The sequence below is a fragment of the Sparus aurata genome, chromosome 13 (genome assembly GCF_900880675.1).
Source record: "Sparus aurata chromosome 13, fSpaAur1.1, whole genome shotgun sequence".
NCBI lineage: Eukaryota > Metazoa > Chordata > Actinopteri > Spariformes > Sparidae > Sparus > Sparus aurata.
Genome location: NC_044199.1, coordinates 30156039 through 30174887, shown reverse-complemented (window position 1 = coordinate 30174887; position 18849 = coordinate 30156039). Strand labels below are relative to the sequence as shown.

The following is an 18849-nucleotide window of genomic DNA, read 5'->3' as shown; positions in this document are numbered from 1 at the left end:
CTAGCCTAACCAGCTGCTCATGATAGCCTCATATAAACTGTGCATACATGAAAGTGTTATCAATCTTGGTATCTAACTCTCATTAAGAAAACAAATAAAATGTTTAACTATTCCTTTAAATAATACAAGTTTGTCATTGTTTACACCCGTGTTTGCTTGTGAGCAGTATTTTACTCCTTGCTTTTGTTAGCACATTTCTATATTTCTTGGAGCACTAAGACCACCAGCACCAGAACAATAAAATAATGTGAAATTATGAGCAGGAGTGTTTATTATCATTGTTCCAAGGCACTGCCAGTGGTCTAAAAGTCAACAAAGGATTTTATTTGACAATTAAAATAGTATGTCACAAAACAGCCTGACTCTGGTGTACAGTAATTGCTGTTAAAAGCCTCTTTTCTCAGCTCTCATTCATTCTGGCACACACACTCTCAACATAATGGCTTTCTGGGTCACATTAGAGGGAATATATCTAAATGCATCAACTCGAACTAATTGACCCTCTTGTCTTCTCTCTTGTGAAGTAGATGCTTTTTTCATATCAATACACTGACGTTATGGCTCTTTGTTACTACAAAGAATTTCAAGGGTTTTAAAGGCTTTCATTCTGTGGTCCTTGATGAGTTTGTGTAATTTTTTACAATTCTTCACCAGATAGGGTGATTTACCTGTATAATACATTCTTATTCCCTTGTGGCCTATAGGTGGCTCTGTCTCAAAATAAAACTGAACCCTTATGCAATTGGTAAATGAACACATTTAGGCCTAGTCCACACATACACTTGTATTTTTAAAACTGGTAAACTGGTATTTTTTTCCTCCTCCGCTTTAAAAAAAAACCCAACTACACCAACGGTATTGAAAAAAAATCTGTCCACATGAAAATGCAAACGCAGTTTGTCAAGCAATGTTAGGGGCACAGCAAAGAAACAGGTGGTGAAATAACCTTTGCCATAACGCCACGTTGGCTAATCAGAAGCCTGAAGTTATTAACGGAAAAGGCACAAAAACAACGATGGCACCTCACAAGGGAAAATCATATGTGTGGACTGACACTGAAGTGGAGTTGCTCCTCAGTGTCACACTTGAATATGAAGTGAACAAAATCCAAGAAAATGAGGACTGGGAGTCTAGCCAATAAAAGTACAGCAATATTCTAGCTCTTTTCCTTGAGCAGTACCGTTCGGAGACGCCCCTGGAAAAAAAAAAAAAAAAAGTAGACGAGCCAAAAAAGAAGAGCTTTCCTGTCTACACATTAACAGTGAAAACAGCATATCTGAATATATTCACCCTGGCAGAAGTCATCCAAAAGCTCCACTTTCATTGACCTGAAATGCCTTTTATGTATGTACAGAACTACAAAAAGCATAGAAGTAATTGCCGTGTCCACGTGTATCAAAGAAAAAATGCTCCATGTCACTAAATGCCCAAAACATTTTTTTAAAAATGGTGGGAACTAGTATTAAAGGGTTAAAATCCTGAAAATAATGAACATTTTGTAGTCATTACCAGGACTAATGTTGGCTGGAAAATGTGACCCAGTAAAAGTTTAATATAATATTAATATATTGTATGTATATGGCAGTTTATGACAAGGAACCATATCTTAAGTGTAGTAGAAGTGTCAAGTGGGATCTCTACTGTTTTTTTAGCATTTATACTCAAGTAACATTACGTTACATTATCTAAGCACTTAGATAACGTTACACCTAGTTAGGTGACACTTCTACCATCAAACTTCAATCTGTAAATTCATCTATTAAATGGAGATTTAACCCACCATATTTGTAAACGGTGGCAACTGCAATACATAATTTCATAATACAGCGTTTCATCCGACAGTAACTGAACCAAACGGAAGTTACCTAAATAACCGTTTGCGGTACGTTAAGCTAACGTCAATATAGCACCCTTGCTAGCTTGCGCACACTCACTTTTAAAACTTCGTTACAAAATGAAAATGCGTTACAGTGTAACTTTATATTAAACACAACATGAAACGGGTGCTGACCAACCATGTGACGCCATCAGCGAGCAGCCAGACAAACACGAAACACTACATTTTGCTTTCTTGCGAAATTTGGAAGATATATCGTTACATCGCTAACAGCGCACCTGCGATTGTTTCCGGTATCACACTTTCAAAATAAAAGCTCCGACATCCACAAAATATCTAAAGGGACAAATAATGTCACAGCTTAATGAGAATACTAATGAAATTACCTAATACATAAGAGAATAACAAATTCCTTGTGTATAAATGTCTGTTCTATTTTTCTCCAGCCATTTTACAATATAATGTGAAGTACATCTGCTTTACGAACTGCAAGTCTTATTGCTATTGGTAATTTATCATTATTTATTTTATTCCATTTTCTATATTTTTCTACAAATTTGTTCTATTTTTGATTTATTGTCTAGTTTTAATGTTTTTTTTCTCTTTATATCTTTATTTTCTTTTCTCTCTTTAGCTGTGTTCTTGTTTTATGCCATTGCTGTAATCATCCTGTCCAAAAAACCAAAGAAAATATTTGTGATCCAGTGCCAAATCCCTAACATAGTTAAAATACTTCACTTTTCACAGCTCGCTTTGTCTTTATTGCGAATAGTTTACCATTGATTTTTATACATAGCGTTTTTAATATTTTCAATCCTTTAGAACGATAACCATTAGCAATGTTAGCTAGCCAAACGCTTACGTTAGGTCGCTACAACTTATGCTAACACTTGGAGCTTGTAAGACCTGCCAAAAATCAAGGTAACAGAGGTACACTGTTTTATAAAAGCAGGCAGTAAAGCCTCATTAACCTCATTGCTGGAAAGTGGATTCAAATCCCCATCAGAGAGATGGCTGACTGGTTGTACTTTTATGTTCATATGCAGTTTTTTTTAGAAAAACACCTTACGTGACTATCTAAATGACCAAAAATGGCTAAAAACACTATCACAAAAACAAACGGTAAACTATTAACGATATGTACAAAGCAAGCTATGACAAGTGAAGTACTTGAACTAAGGTAGGGATGAAAAAGCACTGAGATCACTACATACGTTTACTGTGGATTTGGCACTGGAAGCAAGGACAGTTCGTAAAGTGAATACACGTCACACTACATAATGTAGATGGATACTCTGGATACAGTGAACTATAAATAAAAGTATGTAAGTATTATGAGCAAAATTTTTCTTCAAGTGAATATGAGGAACTCCCAGCTTTTGTGGATTCTAGCGACTCCTTTTGACCAAAGCAGTACAAACGTTGCGCGGCATTTGTGACTGTGATGAGGTAATGTATTTATATATGATTTTATATGTGATAATACCTATTTTAAAACAGCAGTCTTTTCATTGACGGTCTTGTTTGCTGTTACAGGTCATTTATAATCATCAGAGGAATCACAAGGCTGTTTCATAAACATTAAAAGTTCCTTGTAGTCACTTTGAAGGTGCAATAAGTAAGACATTTTGTTTATAGCATTGAAAAAATTACTATAATCAAAAGAATGTTGAAAAAAAATAATGACGTTATGTCAAGGGCATTTGAGGCTACTGAAATTAGCATGCTAACCAGTTAGCCACTAGACACTTTGTGCCTCCAGAGGTGACAATCCGATAGTAAACGACACTCCCCTGGTGCTTCGAGCTCGCAGTATAGCCAGAGCTAATACGAAAGAGCGGCTACAGTTAGCAGCAGTTAGCACTTACTTTGGTAAATGCTGCCCCCTGTTTGTTTGTTTAGTATAATAGCTGCAATGCAGAAAGCTGCACCTGTGAGTGTGAAACTTTTTCTTTTTTTTTTTTAGTGGACTATAATTACTGATGCATTAAATATTTGGCAGCAGCATTGTTCAACTGTACATTGTATTATTTATTTATTTAGGGGGCACTTTGGCAGCAAAAGTCCCCAGGAGAGCTTAAACAGGGGACGTCTTCATGGTCAGCATTTATAGACCTCCAGGCCAATTGGAAACCTCATTTCAATGTTCCAGTTGGTACAGATAGAGCTAATGTAATTAGTTCATAGCTTACTTTGTTAGTTAGGACCTTTTTTTTTCAGAATTAAACTCAAATACAGAACTAATGCTGCATTCAAGTGATTATTCATGCAACACAAATATCACAGAAGCCCAATTTGATTAAAAAAAAAAAAAAAAAATACAATTTGTCATCTATATTCTATGCAGCGTATTGAAAACTGTCAATACTACATTACAGAGATGCTTGAATATGAATATTATTGGAATGTATGAGTTATTTATCAGAGTTCTTGAGGCTGGAAGCAATCCATCTGCTCTGACAGAAGGGCTCTAAGTCGACACAGAGAAAACCAACGCAACTGATTTTTTAATGCCGACACTCTGGTTGGTATTCAGCAGGCAGGAGAGATTTTATTCAACTAATGCAGGTAGGTTGAGCTTGATGCCACATCAGCACCGAACCTGAGAGGAAACTGCAGTAGGAGTCCGACCCAGCGGTCCGATGAATCGCATTATAACTTCATTTTGTGAGAGTTGCACGCTCTGAAGCACACAGCTGCCTGATGCACACTGAATGTGACCAAACCAGTCAGGGTTCAAATGGGAATAAAAGAACTGACTGAGTGAGAATTCACCCAGTGTACAAACGTCACAGTGAAAGATATTATTGATACTGAATACAGGAAGTAGAAGTGACTGATTGACGGAGGTTAATACCAGGTCTGAACACCCATATGACACACACTATGGTGCTGAATACTGTAATATTACTGTTGCTATGAGCTGTTCGACCTGGTATTAACAGTCCTGAGTGATCCAATCACAAGTCGACAGCTCGAATTACGGGTTTGAATGCCCCCAAGATACACTGAGGATTTCAGCAGCTGAGATCTGATTACTCATACCAAGATCTTTTGAAACAAGAAGAGGAAGGTGCCACAACAACACAGAGAATAGATTACAATCTGTCTTATTTCAGTCTGGTTCACTGGCCGGTTAATTACACGTTCGTGCTCTCTTAACCTGCAAATGTTTGCAGCAGATGTTTGTGAACGTACCATCTGTTCCAGCTGATACAACCACTGCAGTAGTAACCAGAATATCACCAGACTGCCTTAACAAATCATGTAATTTTAAGCATTGTTGAGTTAGGAGGATCTCCATAAACCCTAAAGCTGTCCATGGCAAATTCTAAACTATGTGGGTCTTATTATGAATTCAGCAAAAGTTATACAGGAAGAAACGCCAAGGACTCCCCTTTAAAATAGTGTTAGGAGGAACTAGACTTTTGGGAAATAGTATGTGTGACGAATTGTCAAATTATGACAAATATCCGTGCCGTCTTGTAAATTCTGCATTACATGCAATACGCTATGCTCTTGATTTCACCATTCACACTCAATTTATGAAAGAAGACAACAATTTTATTGACAATAAACATGTCACATTTTACCAATACAGTAAAGAATAACCAACAAAGGCTACTTTTTTGACACCTGTGGAGAAAGCCCCCAAACTCCCTTAAAAAAACACTTAATTTTGTGAATTGTTGAGTTTGGGGAAACTTTATAAATATTGTGAAACTGTGCTCCTGATAAAATCTTCATCGTTTGGGTCTACTTGTAAATTCGGCAAATGTTACATGAAGATTCTTTTGTGTGCGTGCGTGTTAAAGCCTCTGTTTGGTCTCCACGATGCTGAATCCTCTATCATTACAGTGTGACTCTGTCCATGGTGCTGATTCCTGTTACATCCCCACAACACAAAATCATTTGGGATGAAAACTAGTTTAACTGCCATTGAGGTAATATTGTATTTAACAGGAATACCAAAATACAAGGAGTGACAAAAAACTGTAAGTCACAACATGAATATATGAATACTAATATACTGTAAGTCACAGAGGGAATCCCGGCCACAGGCAATATTACAGGAGTCCTGCGGGAGTGTCACTATAAGAACATTACTCTTGCAATATTGCAGGATTAATATAGGAAACAGTCCTGGGAATGCGAGGAGGAATCAGTCTGTGCTGATGTTGCAGCATTAAGCAACCCAAAAAAATGATTTGAATTCCAAATTTAGTATGAAAAATGATCTGTCTTATTGATATGTTAGGGAACCAGTTTAAATCCTCACACAATGCGTCAGGATGACTACTGGATGATTCGGGGGAAGAAAAGAAAAAAACAGACACAATGAGTTATGATTTTGGCTGCAGGAAATATTCAAGATATAAGAAGAAGGCTGGAGGGAATGAGATGCAGCCGGGTCCTCCAGCTGCGCCCCCGGGCGCAGGCAGCCCCGCCGCCCGCCGCTCACTCACCTATGTTGATGTTACTTGGGAAACTTGTGCCGCTGCAGAGCCCGAGCAGCAGCGGCAGCAGCAGCAGCGGGAGGAGGACCGAGGGGACCGGGGAGCTCTGCAGCCGCATGTTTCCTCCAGGAGCCGCGGAGCAACCGGCGTAATCCCATTCACACCGGGGCCGTGACAGATCCACCGCAGCCCGGCCACAGACTCACACATCTACCGGCAGTCTGCTTCTTTATCTCTGCTCTCTCTCTCTGTCTCTCTCAGCAAACATCCATAGTTGGAGCGCAGAGCTCTGCAGCCTCGTCGACTCTGAGTGTCAGAGTGTTTGTTCACTGTTTCTGTATCCAACTACACCTCTCTCTCTCTCTCTCTCTCTCTCTCTCTCTCCCTCTCTCTCTCTTTCCCTCTCTCCGTCTCTCTCTTTCTCACACCCCCCTCCCTCTCTCTCCAATTTGAATGAGCTTTACTGTTGCTGAACACCGGTATCCTCTCACAAAGCATCATGAACATTGAATAGCCACAATAACTAATGAAGCAGTTTGTTAAAAATGTTAAATAAATAAATAGTGACAGTAGACACAATGCACAATTATACAGTATAATCACAGTGGCCGAGGTGGAATATACATCTGTCGTTGACCCTCGACTCGAGTGAGGAAAAACTTCCCTTATTGAGATAAAAAAAAAAAAAACAACAACATTTAAACAGGGAACAGAAAGCTGGAGGAAGCCTCAGGAGGAGCCACAGCGGAGGGATCCCTGTCCCAGGATGGACAGACATGCATTAGATGTTGCACGTACAGAACAACAAAATCACAGTTCACAAATTGCAGAATATCTGACAGATAATTCTATAATGTGAGTGAAGGTGAGTGGATCCAGGAGGACGACTGAGCAGGCCAAGCGGTGCCCGAGGCCAACCGACCTCCGCTCCACCGTGATGAACAGGAAACCAGCGAAGAACCAGAATGAAAGTTTAGTTTTAGACGTCTTCCCAACGTTCGGTAGAGATGTCAAAGTGACCTTACACGATTCCAAATCAAAGCCTTTATATTGTCATTTCAGAAATCTTTTCAACTTCACTCACAGACGTCTGAAGAACTTCTTTCGGTTCAAAATGAAAGTCTTTATGGCCCCAAAACTTAAAAGAGGTACAAAATACTTTCATTCTGGCTCTCCACTGGACGTTCTCTGAATGTTCAATGACATCTTCTGCATAATGTTTTTGCTCAGTGGGTTTATTTAAAGTAGTAAAGTTACTGGTGATGTTGCAATTTAAAGGAACAATTACAAACTGTCATGTCAATCCGTCCAATAGATGTTGAGATGCATTGCTTAAAATTACACATGAGAACCTCAAGGTGGGGCTAGAGGAAAAGTCAGAAGACGACCAAAGTTATTAGGATTCATCCTCCTGGTACAATGAATATCTGTCCAAAGTACTGTGTCAGTCCTTCTCACAGATGTTTAGACATTTCCTAAGGAGAGTAAATAACCAAACTTTAACCTGTTTGTGGTCATTTCATTTCCCATATGTACATTATTCTCGTCGGTTCCTTATAGAAGCACATTAAACTCCAGAATGATTTCTTTATGAGGGCTGAAGGAGTGTGAGCATAATTTTAACTCGTCGGGCTCCGCAGTCTTTAATCACAAAATGGCCGCCCTCCTACACAGTTTGCCCACACAGGCAATAACGGTGACGCTGATAATCCCCTTCTTTTCACTTTCTATCCAGCCAATTTACGGAGACAAAACAAAGAGAGAGAGGAGAGACGATGAGCCTCTTTCATCCCCGTCCCTGCCTAATTAATTTATCTGCACTCGACAAACAGGCTAACGGCTGCGTAGGTGGATCTTCTGGAAACAAGACAAACGATCAACTTCTTGTGTTGAAGACGCCTCGTTCTCACAGCTCACAGCTCTCGTTTATCTGTTTCCACACAGCAGCCGGGCGTTTGGTGGGTTTTGATGCAGACGCTAACATCTAAGCCGAGCCATCCTCTGTCACTTGACAAGCTTTCGAGGAGACAATCGTCCAGTCGTGCAGATAGTTTCATACATACAACAGCATGCAATTGTTTTTCCTTTGGTATAAAATATTTCTCAAACGGTTCACAGTCTGTAAATTATCATGATTAAGAGGGTCATTCCTGTAAAGGTGCTGTTGAAATCTCCGCTTCAGCTCGGACAAACGTTGAGATTTCCTCCCGTAATGGAGGTAAGTGATGCCTCATTCTTTATCTGACCTGAGAGTCGTTCACAGCAGCTCAGTAATGTACGTCAGGTCTGTACACAACATCATCTTATATATGAGAAACTGTGCCTGCTGTGGTTTCTCTGTCCTATACGTTCACAGAACAGCCGGAGGAGAGACTTCACTCTGCTTCGCTGCGTGTCTCTGCATCTCTACATCGAACCACTTCAACTTCAGCGTGGCTCATTTTTCTTCTTTCTCATGTCAGCAGACAGACAGATTTTGCTTTCTTGGGATGGAGGGATACAAAATCATCCCTAAATATGTTGATTTATTGCAAGAGTCGGTAGGCGGGTTCATACAAACATGAGCTACATCAGTCTAATCTGAGTCCACGGCCTCCTGCCTGCTGACGGAGGGGATGTGGTTAGTTGAAGGTCTGTTCGGTGATAAGATCTGGAGGAGATGTGAAGCTGAGAAAACTCGTCCTCTCTGGAAGGACAAGGAGAGATTTGTTGGAGAGGACAATTGTGATTTTTGACCATTTTACTGTTTCAATTCTTAACTTTCAGGTCAGAAAATGTGATCGTGATATGACACGTTTAGTACAAACGTCAACCTCGGACGAATCTGAGGTTTGCAGAAAGGTTGACGGCTAACATTATATCCTGGAGACTGAAACTTAAGTATTGGGTGTATAAAATGCTGAATAGCTGATGAAAAGCAGAAGACATCAGAAATATTGATGGCAGTCCATCCAGTTTTTGCTGGGATGTTGGACCATGTCTGGACCAAACTGGTGAACTGACGTCACCGTTGTCGTCCCCTCTTTTTTATTATTTAATGTTGTATTATTTCAAGGCAGTTATGTTGTCACCTGTGTCAGTTTGTTGGTTTGTCAGCATGATTACACGAAAACTACTGAACAGATTTCAACTAAACTTGGACGGCGGATGGAGCCCATGAACTCTGGGTGTGGATCTTGATGATCTTGTTTGATCTTGATGAAAAAATCTGGTGTGTCTGAACGGCTGATAATTTTTAGCGTGTATACAGGTGGACTGTTGGGTATTGGTGGAGGTATGCGCCCTACTGAGTCCACTCTAGTTGATCTTGTGTTAAGTTTAGTAGATGTATGGCCTCCTGCTCCTATCTGGACTTTTCTTTATGCTGATCAATGATTGCGGTAATCTTTTCACACGACTCAAAACTGCACAAAAACAAACCCGTCAGTTGTTTAATCTGCTTCTTCTTCACCATTACAGCACTTCCTCCCTTCCCTCGATTGTGTTTGTCGCCTTTTGTTTCATTTTGCTTTCCTCTCACGCACTTTTGGATCGATTGTGTCGTGTGCAAAGTGCTACATAAATAAAGTTGAGCCGAGTTTCCGATCCGAAGGAATAAACGCTCACATTATTTCATCCTCAGATAAAAATTTCATGCTCGCTCCATCACATTTTGGTGCCGTTTAGTCGGAGTTGTTTGACATGAATCTCAAACCTCCAGCTGCTGTTTAAAGCTGCTGTTGTTGCCCTCCGGTCTGAAGTACGACGTGTCTGTACGTTAAATTAGCTATAGCAGGCAGTATGCTCATGAAAGAATGATGCTTTTAATCTGCAGTTTTCCATAAAGGATGAGGGCAGAATGAATAAATGATGAGAGCGCCGTGCCCACACAGCACTGTTGTTCCCATGCAGAGTGTATGTAATGGGTGTAAAAGCTGGTTAACAATGCTCGGCGCTCGTATTCACCTCCTGTGAGTGTAAATCATAGATGTGTGTACGCACTGTTGTTCTGTGTCACCCACTCACCCCTCCGTCCTCCTCCCCCCCGACTCACCTGTCACTAACATTTACGTAACAGCTGATGTGACCCACACACGTACGTTCAGATGTTGATAACCGACCGTCATACGCTAAAACCAGCTGCAGCTGCTCAACCTCGGGACGTGATTTTGTTTCCATCACACAGACGAAGGATTTCAGGTCCAGGATGCTGCACTGATTCAGATTTCTTTGGAACTTAAGTTTATAAATATTTACCATTTAGCATTAGCACTATAAAGAGATTTTTATTGCTATTTTACTGTTCATTTTTAAATTATTATATCATATATTAACATTTAATCAGCTTCTACGTGCAATACATTTATTGTATTGCACGTAAAATAACGATGACCACCGTTATCATCATTATTTTATGGCTCGTTTAATATCTTTTATTACATTAAAGGGGCAACGTGTAGTTTTGGAGAAGAAATTCAAACTCAGAATTTTTATGAGAAATAATACAAACTACATTTTTTTTTTCCATTAGGGTTGGGTGATGCCTGCTGAATTGGTGTATGTCGATGTCTACAGTTAAACACAGTGATGGACGATGACATCGTTTATGAATCTGAGGCAGTGTGCCCCCTCAGCGCTGTCACAAGGCAGCAGTTGCGTATTAGCTCACCACTGTAGCCGCAGCTGTTTCCCACCGTTGCTCTGACATGAATCTCCAACTGTCTCACCCTGCAGAGGAAACAAACCTCCCTGTGCCAGGTTTAAAAGCGTCCTTGTCTCCTGTGCATGAAACACTGGCAGCCGACTAGCCAACGAAGCTAAGCTGAGAAAACTGTGCATAAAATCGTCTTGCCTCTCGACCACTGTGTACAACTCTGTGTACAACTTCCTGAACACTTTTCCAAGAAAACTTTTGTGGCAGCAGAGGTAAACATAAATTTACCCCCAACATAAAAAATTGCTGGTCGTATTTTGCAGTTTAGCACAAAGGCTCACATCCATTATATCTGCCACTGTGTTCCCTTAATAAATGGTGTATAAGTGCTGCTGTACAGCCATTGTTGTTATTGATTGTTTCCTACAGCAGCTGAGCTGTGAACTGAACTGTGAACCTCCAGCTTCTGTTAAGGTCTTTTATTGTTTACTTACAGGCGAGGAATATTTGCCCTGAGGCTCAAAAATGTGCCGCAAAAAAAACAACTTGCTGATAACTTAATGTGGACTGAATTGTGCAAACGCACCATTAACATTCATGGCATTTCTACGAGACACCCAGACAGCAGGGAGACGACGTGTCCTGCTGCAGAGACTCTCTCTGCAGCTCTCCCTTTGAAAACTGCTTTCATCTGACCCAGAATCAGATCAGACACCAAATTCAATAAATGTGAAAGAATTAGACTTAATGACAACGACTGCAGAGACTCACTGGGCTGTGAACAAAGTCCCACAGAATATATACAGTTACAGTAACAGCCTGTGACAAATCCTTAGAAACAGAAACTGTTCACGTTTGTCTTCATCTGAGAGCAAATCTCAAGTGATCACCTGAGGTGTCAAAAGTCCGGACATCCTTTCCTCCACTGGAAGTACAAGAAGATACTGGTGTAAAAAAGACTAGGTAAAAGGTAAAAGTAAAGGTTCTGACTCAACTTCTTTACTCAGGTGAAAGTAATAAAGTACAGGCTCTGAAATGTACATCATAATAATATAATTCATTAACTATCGAAATTAAAGATAGAATCAGTAGGATTTTATCCCAGCTGTTCCTAAACACACCACAAAGACAGGCGAGTGTTGAGTCTCATTCTCAGGACGACAAATAGACACATTTTAAGTTGGTAAAGCGTCCCGAGCAGTGAGCAAATAAGAAATCCAGGCAGGGTGCTGCAGGGTCTCTGCAGATGCGAGACACTAACACGCCTTTTCTCCCCATTCCAGACTTCCTCTCTGCCTGTTTACGCCTTCTTACGTCTTTTATGTCATTGTTTCGCGCACTGACACCAAATACAAAATGCATTCAGACTAAAGTAACATGCCAGTTTTGAAAATGTAAGGAGGAGAAAGTTCAGACATTTGTGTTCAGATGTAGGGAGGAAACATCAAATGTGGTCCGGAAAATAAATACTCTTTAATTTACTTAAGTAAAGTACAGACACCTGAAAAGCTACTGAGGTGCAGTAATGGAGTATTTGTACTTTAGCTCTAAACCTACTACAATCTAATATTGGACTGAATTTCCTCGATATGTACACACGTACCTGCACACAAATTGGAGAAGAGAAAGCCTGAAGCCACATATGAAACCCACAAGCTAACATCACTAGACTAAAGGTGGCGAGCATCAATGAAGAAGCTTTAGTGCATCCAAGAACATGAACTAAATCATCCGTCTCGGAGAACATAAACATAAAAACCTCCTGTCATTCATAATTAAGTTGAACACAACATTTTCCTCTTGGATCTGAGCTGCTGAGACTTGGGACAACCTCAGCATGAGAATCCAAAACAGGTCACGATTCATAGAAGATCCACACCACCCTGCAGTATTATGCACCTGTACTGTACGTAATGTGAGGAAAAACCACACGATGTCACCAAAATAAGTCTTATTTCATCATCGCCTATTTAACGTTTGGACTGTGTCCGGTATTTACCATGGTAATATGATTCATAAAGAGACAAACAGGAAGTGACCGTCATCAGAGCTACACACCAGGAATCAGTTTTCAAGATGGTGGAGCTCCGGAAGTCACGAAGAAGAAGAAGAAGAAGAAGAAGAAGAAGAAGAAAACTTCTTGCCATTTTCATCTTGGAGATGATCAAATCAACCAGTTCTCTTTCTTCTTCCCGACATTTATTGCCGGTGATTGCTGACCTCTTCTTCTTCTGCTCTTACAGCGATGTGTAACAAAGCCTGTACTGCCAACTTCCGATGAAACTTTGCTCCGCGATTGAAACACAACAAAGGTTTACAAGTTTGCTTCGATCCGCTCGACATTAAGATGGAAACTCAGCTACTGAGCGTACAAACAAGTGGAGGTGGTAAACAGGAAGAGCAGGAATAATGCAGTCAAACAGGAAGTGAGACTGATAATCAAACACCTTCACTCCATCAGTATGTAAGAGGCTGATTGTTGTCTCTCCTCTCTGTGTAATCAAGCGTTTCACCTCCTCGTGGATCAAATCAAAGACTTCAGCGTCTCAGCGTGGTCTCATTAACGCAGTCGTCAGCTCAAAGGTCAAATTAACTTCCCCCTACAGCCTCGATTCTCTGAAACACCTGAACATGGAAGTCTTCAGCAGCCTGAACTGTTTTATTCATGCCCTCTGTACGCTGACGCTGTCAGAAGTCATCAGCGGGCGACCGAGCTACTCGCCAGCGGGTCGCAGGTTCAAATCCAGCTCAGCAGCTCCTTTCTGCCCGCCGTCAGCCTGAATTGTTTACCGAAGCAGTTTTAACAGAAGCACTTAAGACAAAGAGCACTTTACAGAGCACCGAAAGGCCCAAAATAACACATCACACTTACTCAGGACACATTACGGGAAAATGAGTTGATATGATTTCACTGCAGAGGAGAAGGAGGGGAACTGAGAGGAACTCATTTCTTTCTTATGAAGCCGTCTCTGACCTTCATCTTTTGCCTTTATGCTTCCTTTCTGGATTCTTATCCTCCATTTTATCCAATTTCAGTACTTTCTGTGCATCCTTTTGTTCCTATGTCTCTCATCTCTATCTTTCCCTTTTCAAATACCCTTCCCAGAAAAAGAAATGCTGAAAACAAATCTCCTAATCTAAAAAAAAACACAAGATGGATGGTTAATGGACTTGCATTTCTATTGTGCCTTTCCAGTGTACTGACGGCTCGAAGCGCTTTACAACACCGTCACACTCACACACTGATGGTAGATGCTGCAAGGTGCCAGCCTGCTCATCAGGATCAGTTTGGGGTTCAGTATCTTGCTAAAAGATACTTCAACATGCAGCCAGGGGAGCTGGGGGTTCAAACAAGTGACCCTCAGATTACTGGACGACCCGCTCCACCTCCTGAGCTGCAGCTGCCCCTTGACAGGCAAAAACTGAATAAAAATGTACTCGCACAAGTACAATGATGGCATTTGGAATATTTTTTCCTCAGCACGTAAAAGCTAATTAATAATGCACTTCCTTCATCTCTTCTGCTTGCAGGGAAAAAAAAAATAAATAAAGGAAAGTCTTTCCTTCGCTGGTTTGTCTGTCAGCAGCAGTTAGAGCTCAAGGAGACGAGAGGAGGGAAGGGGAGGATTAGAGGGAGGTGGGGGGGTCGAGGGGATTCTGAGTGTTTTCATTCATCTTTCGGGGTAATTTTTGTGTGGTGCGATGAAACCCCTACTGCGAGACCTGTCAAAATAAGAGCGACGGAGAGATGGAGGGAGATAAAAAGAGAGAAAGTGAGGGTTTGACTTTAAAGAACGCCTCTGCCCTCCAAGCGACAGTTCGACTTAAAGCTGAAGTTTCAAAAAACATCAACAAAGATATAAAAGCAACAACCGCAACAATCAGACGTGTCTGAAGCCCTCTGCACCCACTACATTCTGCGCAGCTCCTATTACTTTAATGTCAGCCCTTTGATTTCTTGTCTTTAAGTCTGACGTGTTTGTAGTAACAGGGTGAAGAGGCAGAGCTTAAAGCTGAGAATAGACGCTAAGTCTGCGAGCCAATCGGAATGAAGTATAGGATCAGGGTGTGGCGTGTTACTTCTGCTGCCATGAAGGGATGACAGAAAATGTGTTTAATATCTCTTCTTGCCTAACCTGATAATGTGTGTAAAATATCCTTAGATGTCTATCCCAGTCCAGCCCACAGGAAATTTAAAGGAGTTGTTGAACTTACAGGAGTTGTTTTCTGTTTCTCACCTGAATTTTAAGGCAAAAACAAGCCTGCAGATGAGCTGAAACTGCCCCTGTTAACTAGAAAACACAACGGGTCCACATCATATAGTCTTACATGATCCGAGTTCAAATTCAATAACAATATCAGTGAAAATAAACACTTAGACTATGTTTAACTGGGGAAAAATTCAGGCGCCTGTGAGAAAATGTTGTGACCTCAAAATACCCCAGTCTGAGAGTAACAGGGACAAAACCTCATTATGCTTCTTCGTTTTCTTATTTACAATACACGCATATAAAATTGTATACAAAAAAATTAGTGCTTTCAAGGAAAAACAGCCTATTTAGGCAAGTTTGGCAAGGCAAGTTTATTTATATAGCACAATTCAGACACAAGGCAACTCAAAGTGCTTCACAGGAGCATTCTAATTACATTAAAAGACATTAAAATTGCATTAAGAAGAAGAAGAAGTAAGTATTTAAAAACAAGTAAGAAGACATTGAGAAACAAACATTAAAATAAGTAGGCTAAAATAGAAAAAGTTTAAAAGAGACAAGACTAAAGAATAAAAGTCACAGTGCAGTTCAAAGACTTGATTTAAAAGAGGTGAGAGTTGGAGCAGACCTGCAATTTTCAGGGAGTTTGTTCCAGATATGTGGCGCATAGTAACTGAATGCTGCTTCTCCATGTTCAGCTCTGACTCTAGGGACCTAAAGCAGACCGGTACCTGACGACCTTAGAGGTCTGGATGGTTCATAACGTGGCAGCAGATCAGAAATGTATTTTAGCCCGAAACCATTCAGTACTTTATAAACCAACAGGAGGATTTTGAAATTTCCTAGGGAGTCCTGTAAAGACACCGTTACAGTAGTTGAGTCTACTGAAGATAAATGCATGGACAAGTTTTTCCAAATCCTGCCGAGACATAAGTCCTCTTAACCTGGATATATTCTCAAGGTGATAGTAGGCTGACTTTGTAATTGTCTTACTGTGGCTGCTGAAATTCAGGTCTGACTCCATGATTACTCCGAGGTTTCTGGTAAATGTTGAATAGTAGAGGCCCCAGAACGGAGCCCTGGGGTACTCCTCTTGTCATTTTCATCCGCTCGGATGTGTAATTACCAATAGATACAAAGTAGTCCCTATCATTTAGATAAGATTTTAACCAATTTAGTGCTGTACCAGAGAGTCTAATCCAGCTTTCAAGTCGGTCCAGTAGTATATTATGGTCGACCGTGTCAAACGCAGCACTGAGATCCAGTAATACTAAGACTGAAATTTTGCCACTGTTTGTGTTTGAATGAGTGTCATTGAGGACCGTGACAAGAGCCGTCTCAGTGCTGTGATGTGGTCGAAATCCTGAAGACATCAAAACAGCCATTTATTATTAAGTAGTTGTTCAGCTGATGATTTTACTCAAAATTGGGAGGTTTGATATGGGCCTATACTTATTCATTACTGGTGTGTCTAGATTTCTCTTCTTCAGGAGTGGATTAATGACTGCAGTCTACATTTAAAGAGCAAAACACATAAAACTACATAATTTTGCATAATATCCAAGTTTAGACCTTTCCATCCATAAACACTAAATTTTGCTGAATTTGAAATCTCATTGGCTACATGAAGCATCAATCACTTGTTGGTGGCTCAGTAGAGAGGGGTGGGAAAAATAAGTGGGTCTCCTGTCTAGGCAATCACTCGTTGGCTGTTGCAGGCTTTAAGGTGGGCGTAGAAGCTCATAACTGCTCAAATGTGGTTCCATCTTACAGGCTCGACACATTGGCGTTACCTCTAGCTTTTCATTTTGCCGTCCATGTTATAAGGGTTTGACTGTTCACACAGGACACCTGAGACGCATCTCTCACGAGTATGTCAAGCTACGTTGAGTCACCTAGGGATTCAGTCTTTTTCTACTGCAACACGTGCAGTTCTCTGCAAAGATCAACCTGATAACAACCTGCAGACGGTCGTATGGACATCATACCAGCATTTTACCAGTTTTAATGTCCGTTTGTGTAAAATATGTCACAGACATAAAAGGTGAGAGCCTGTGTTCCACTCTTTTTCTTTCACCTCCTCTCCCTTGCTCCCTCTCGCTCCCCCTCCTCCGGTTTTCTTGCTCTGTCAGCAGGGTAAAGGAAAATCACGTCATCATACTATCAAAACTATCAAAGTCAAACTCAGACAGGTGGGGCAGGTTTTTGACATAAAAGCACCTGCTATCACAGTTTGATGTGTTTCCTCACCGTTAATGCATGGAGTGCTGTGTTTTGGACTTAATGTGTAACTGAAATGGATTTACTGGATGTTTGACAGTTTGGGTTGGGTTTTGATTTACTATTCACAGGCGAGTAGCCAAAACTTTGTACACGTTGTTTGTCGATTGTTATCTTGAAGTATCACAAGAATATGAGCTTTCTAATGATGTATGGCTTGACTTTACACTTAAACTGAAGCCCCAAGGACGGAAAACTACCTCACATACCAAACTACTATGTAAAGTAACTTGTAACTAAAGCTGTCAGACAAATGTAGTGAAGTAAAAGTATAATATTTGCCTCTTAGGTGAACTGGATGCAGTTTGTTAAATTGCCTGCCTTTATTTTCTTTGTTCAGCAGTGAAATATTTTTTGTCTTTTTTACATAAAAGGTAGTCAGGCGTTTATTCAGATTTGAGACTGATTTAAATAATGAAGTGCACTTCGGAAAAGAGGCTTAAATCATTATATTGATTATAAAGCTACAGCCTAAAAACAGAGGCACGTATACAAGAGTGAAACAGATATAATCTTTGACTGAGAAAGAGAAATAACTGCGTATGTGATGCGTGTGTTGACCTAGATATCTATCTAATAAAGCAGAAATACCATCAAAGAAACCGATTTTTTTTCCCTGAATGCCCTGAAGAAGTAATTTTACCATCCTCTACACTGGAAACCGTTCTTAGCTTCCAGATCCTCTCAGAACAACAACAGAAACACTTTCCTGAGGTTTTAGAAGAGCCCCACTCTAATGCTGAAAAGCCTTTGAGCCAGGCAGTGTTCGCCTGGTGGAAATCATCTGCAGGAATCATCACTGCTGCATCATCTCTGGCCAACTAACAGTCTGCGATCTGCGCTGAGGAGGAAACACGAGGCGCTTTGTGTGATCCTGACTGACAGCTGTAGCAGCTCGCTCTCATCTGAACAGCAGATATTGTTGCTGTACGGGAGAAGATTAAGACCACAGCGAAATATTTATATCTGCTCCGAGTTTAAATTCAGAATTCTGAGGACCTTAAAACTACAGTTTTACTGTAGTTCTGTGTGTGGTTTGTCAAAGTGGTGCTGCCACACCTTGAAGACAGTTTATGCACTGGCCTTGTTGGTTTTTACTTGCTTAATTCCATCAGGTGACAATTATACCTGCCAAATATGGCCATGTTAGCATTGTGCACATGTTAGCAGGCCTTACTTTAACATTGTTTTCTGATTTAAAAAAAAATGTAAAAAGAGCTCTTTTCTTAACATCTCGAAGTAAAATTGTAGTGGAGTACTTTCACAGTGTGGTATAAGTTAACTCATCGTATGACACACTTCATTAAACTAAAGTAAAACTCACCACAACACTCAGAGTAAGATGTGAAAATATTCCAGATCTGCACAGCACTTTCATCCCGCCTGTTGTCATAGCTGATGTAAATCGCCTCCATATCATTTCCCCTGCCT

At 40.6% G+C, this 18849-nt stretch overlaps 1 protein-coding gene across 8 annotated transcripts in view; it reads right to left on the bottom strand.

Annotated features, from left to right (window-relative positions):
• The window catches only part of gria1b (glutamate receptor, ionotropic, AMPA 1b), a 75441-nt gene extending 68786 nt beyond the window's left edge, over nt 1-6655 (bottom strand). For 2 of the 8 annotated variants that reach the window (XR_003986335.1, XM_030437169.1), the window contains exon 1: nt 6304-6654. Coding sequence is in view for 6 of the 8 variants with exons in the window: in XM_030437169.1 (XP_030293029.1) it covers nt 6304-6412 (109 nt within the window). In the remaining 2 variants the exon portion in view is untranslated. Of the gene's footprint in view, nt 1-2011; nt 2132-6303 lie in introns of those variants that run through there. The other 6 variants (XM_030437170.1, XM_030437164.1, XM_030437163.1 and 3 more) reach the window with 6 other exon arrangements.
• Between the last annotated feature and the right edge of the window lie 12194 nt (nt 6656-18849).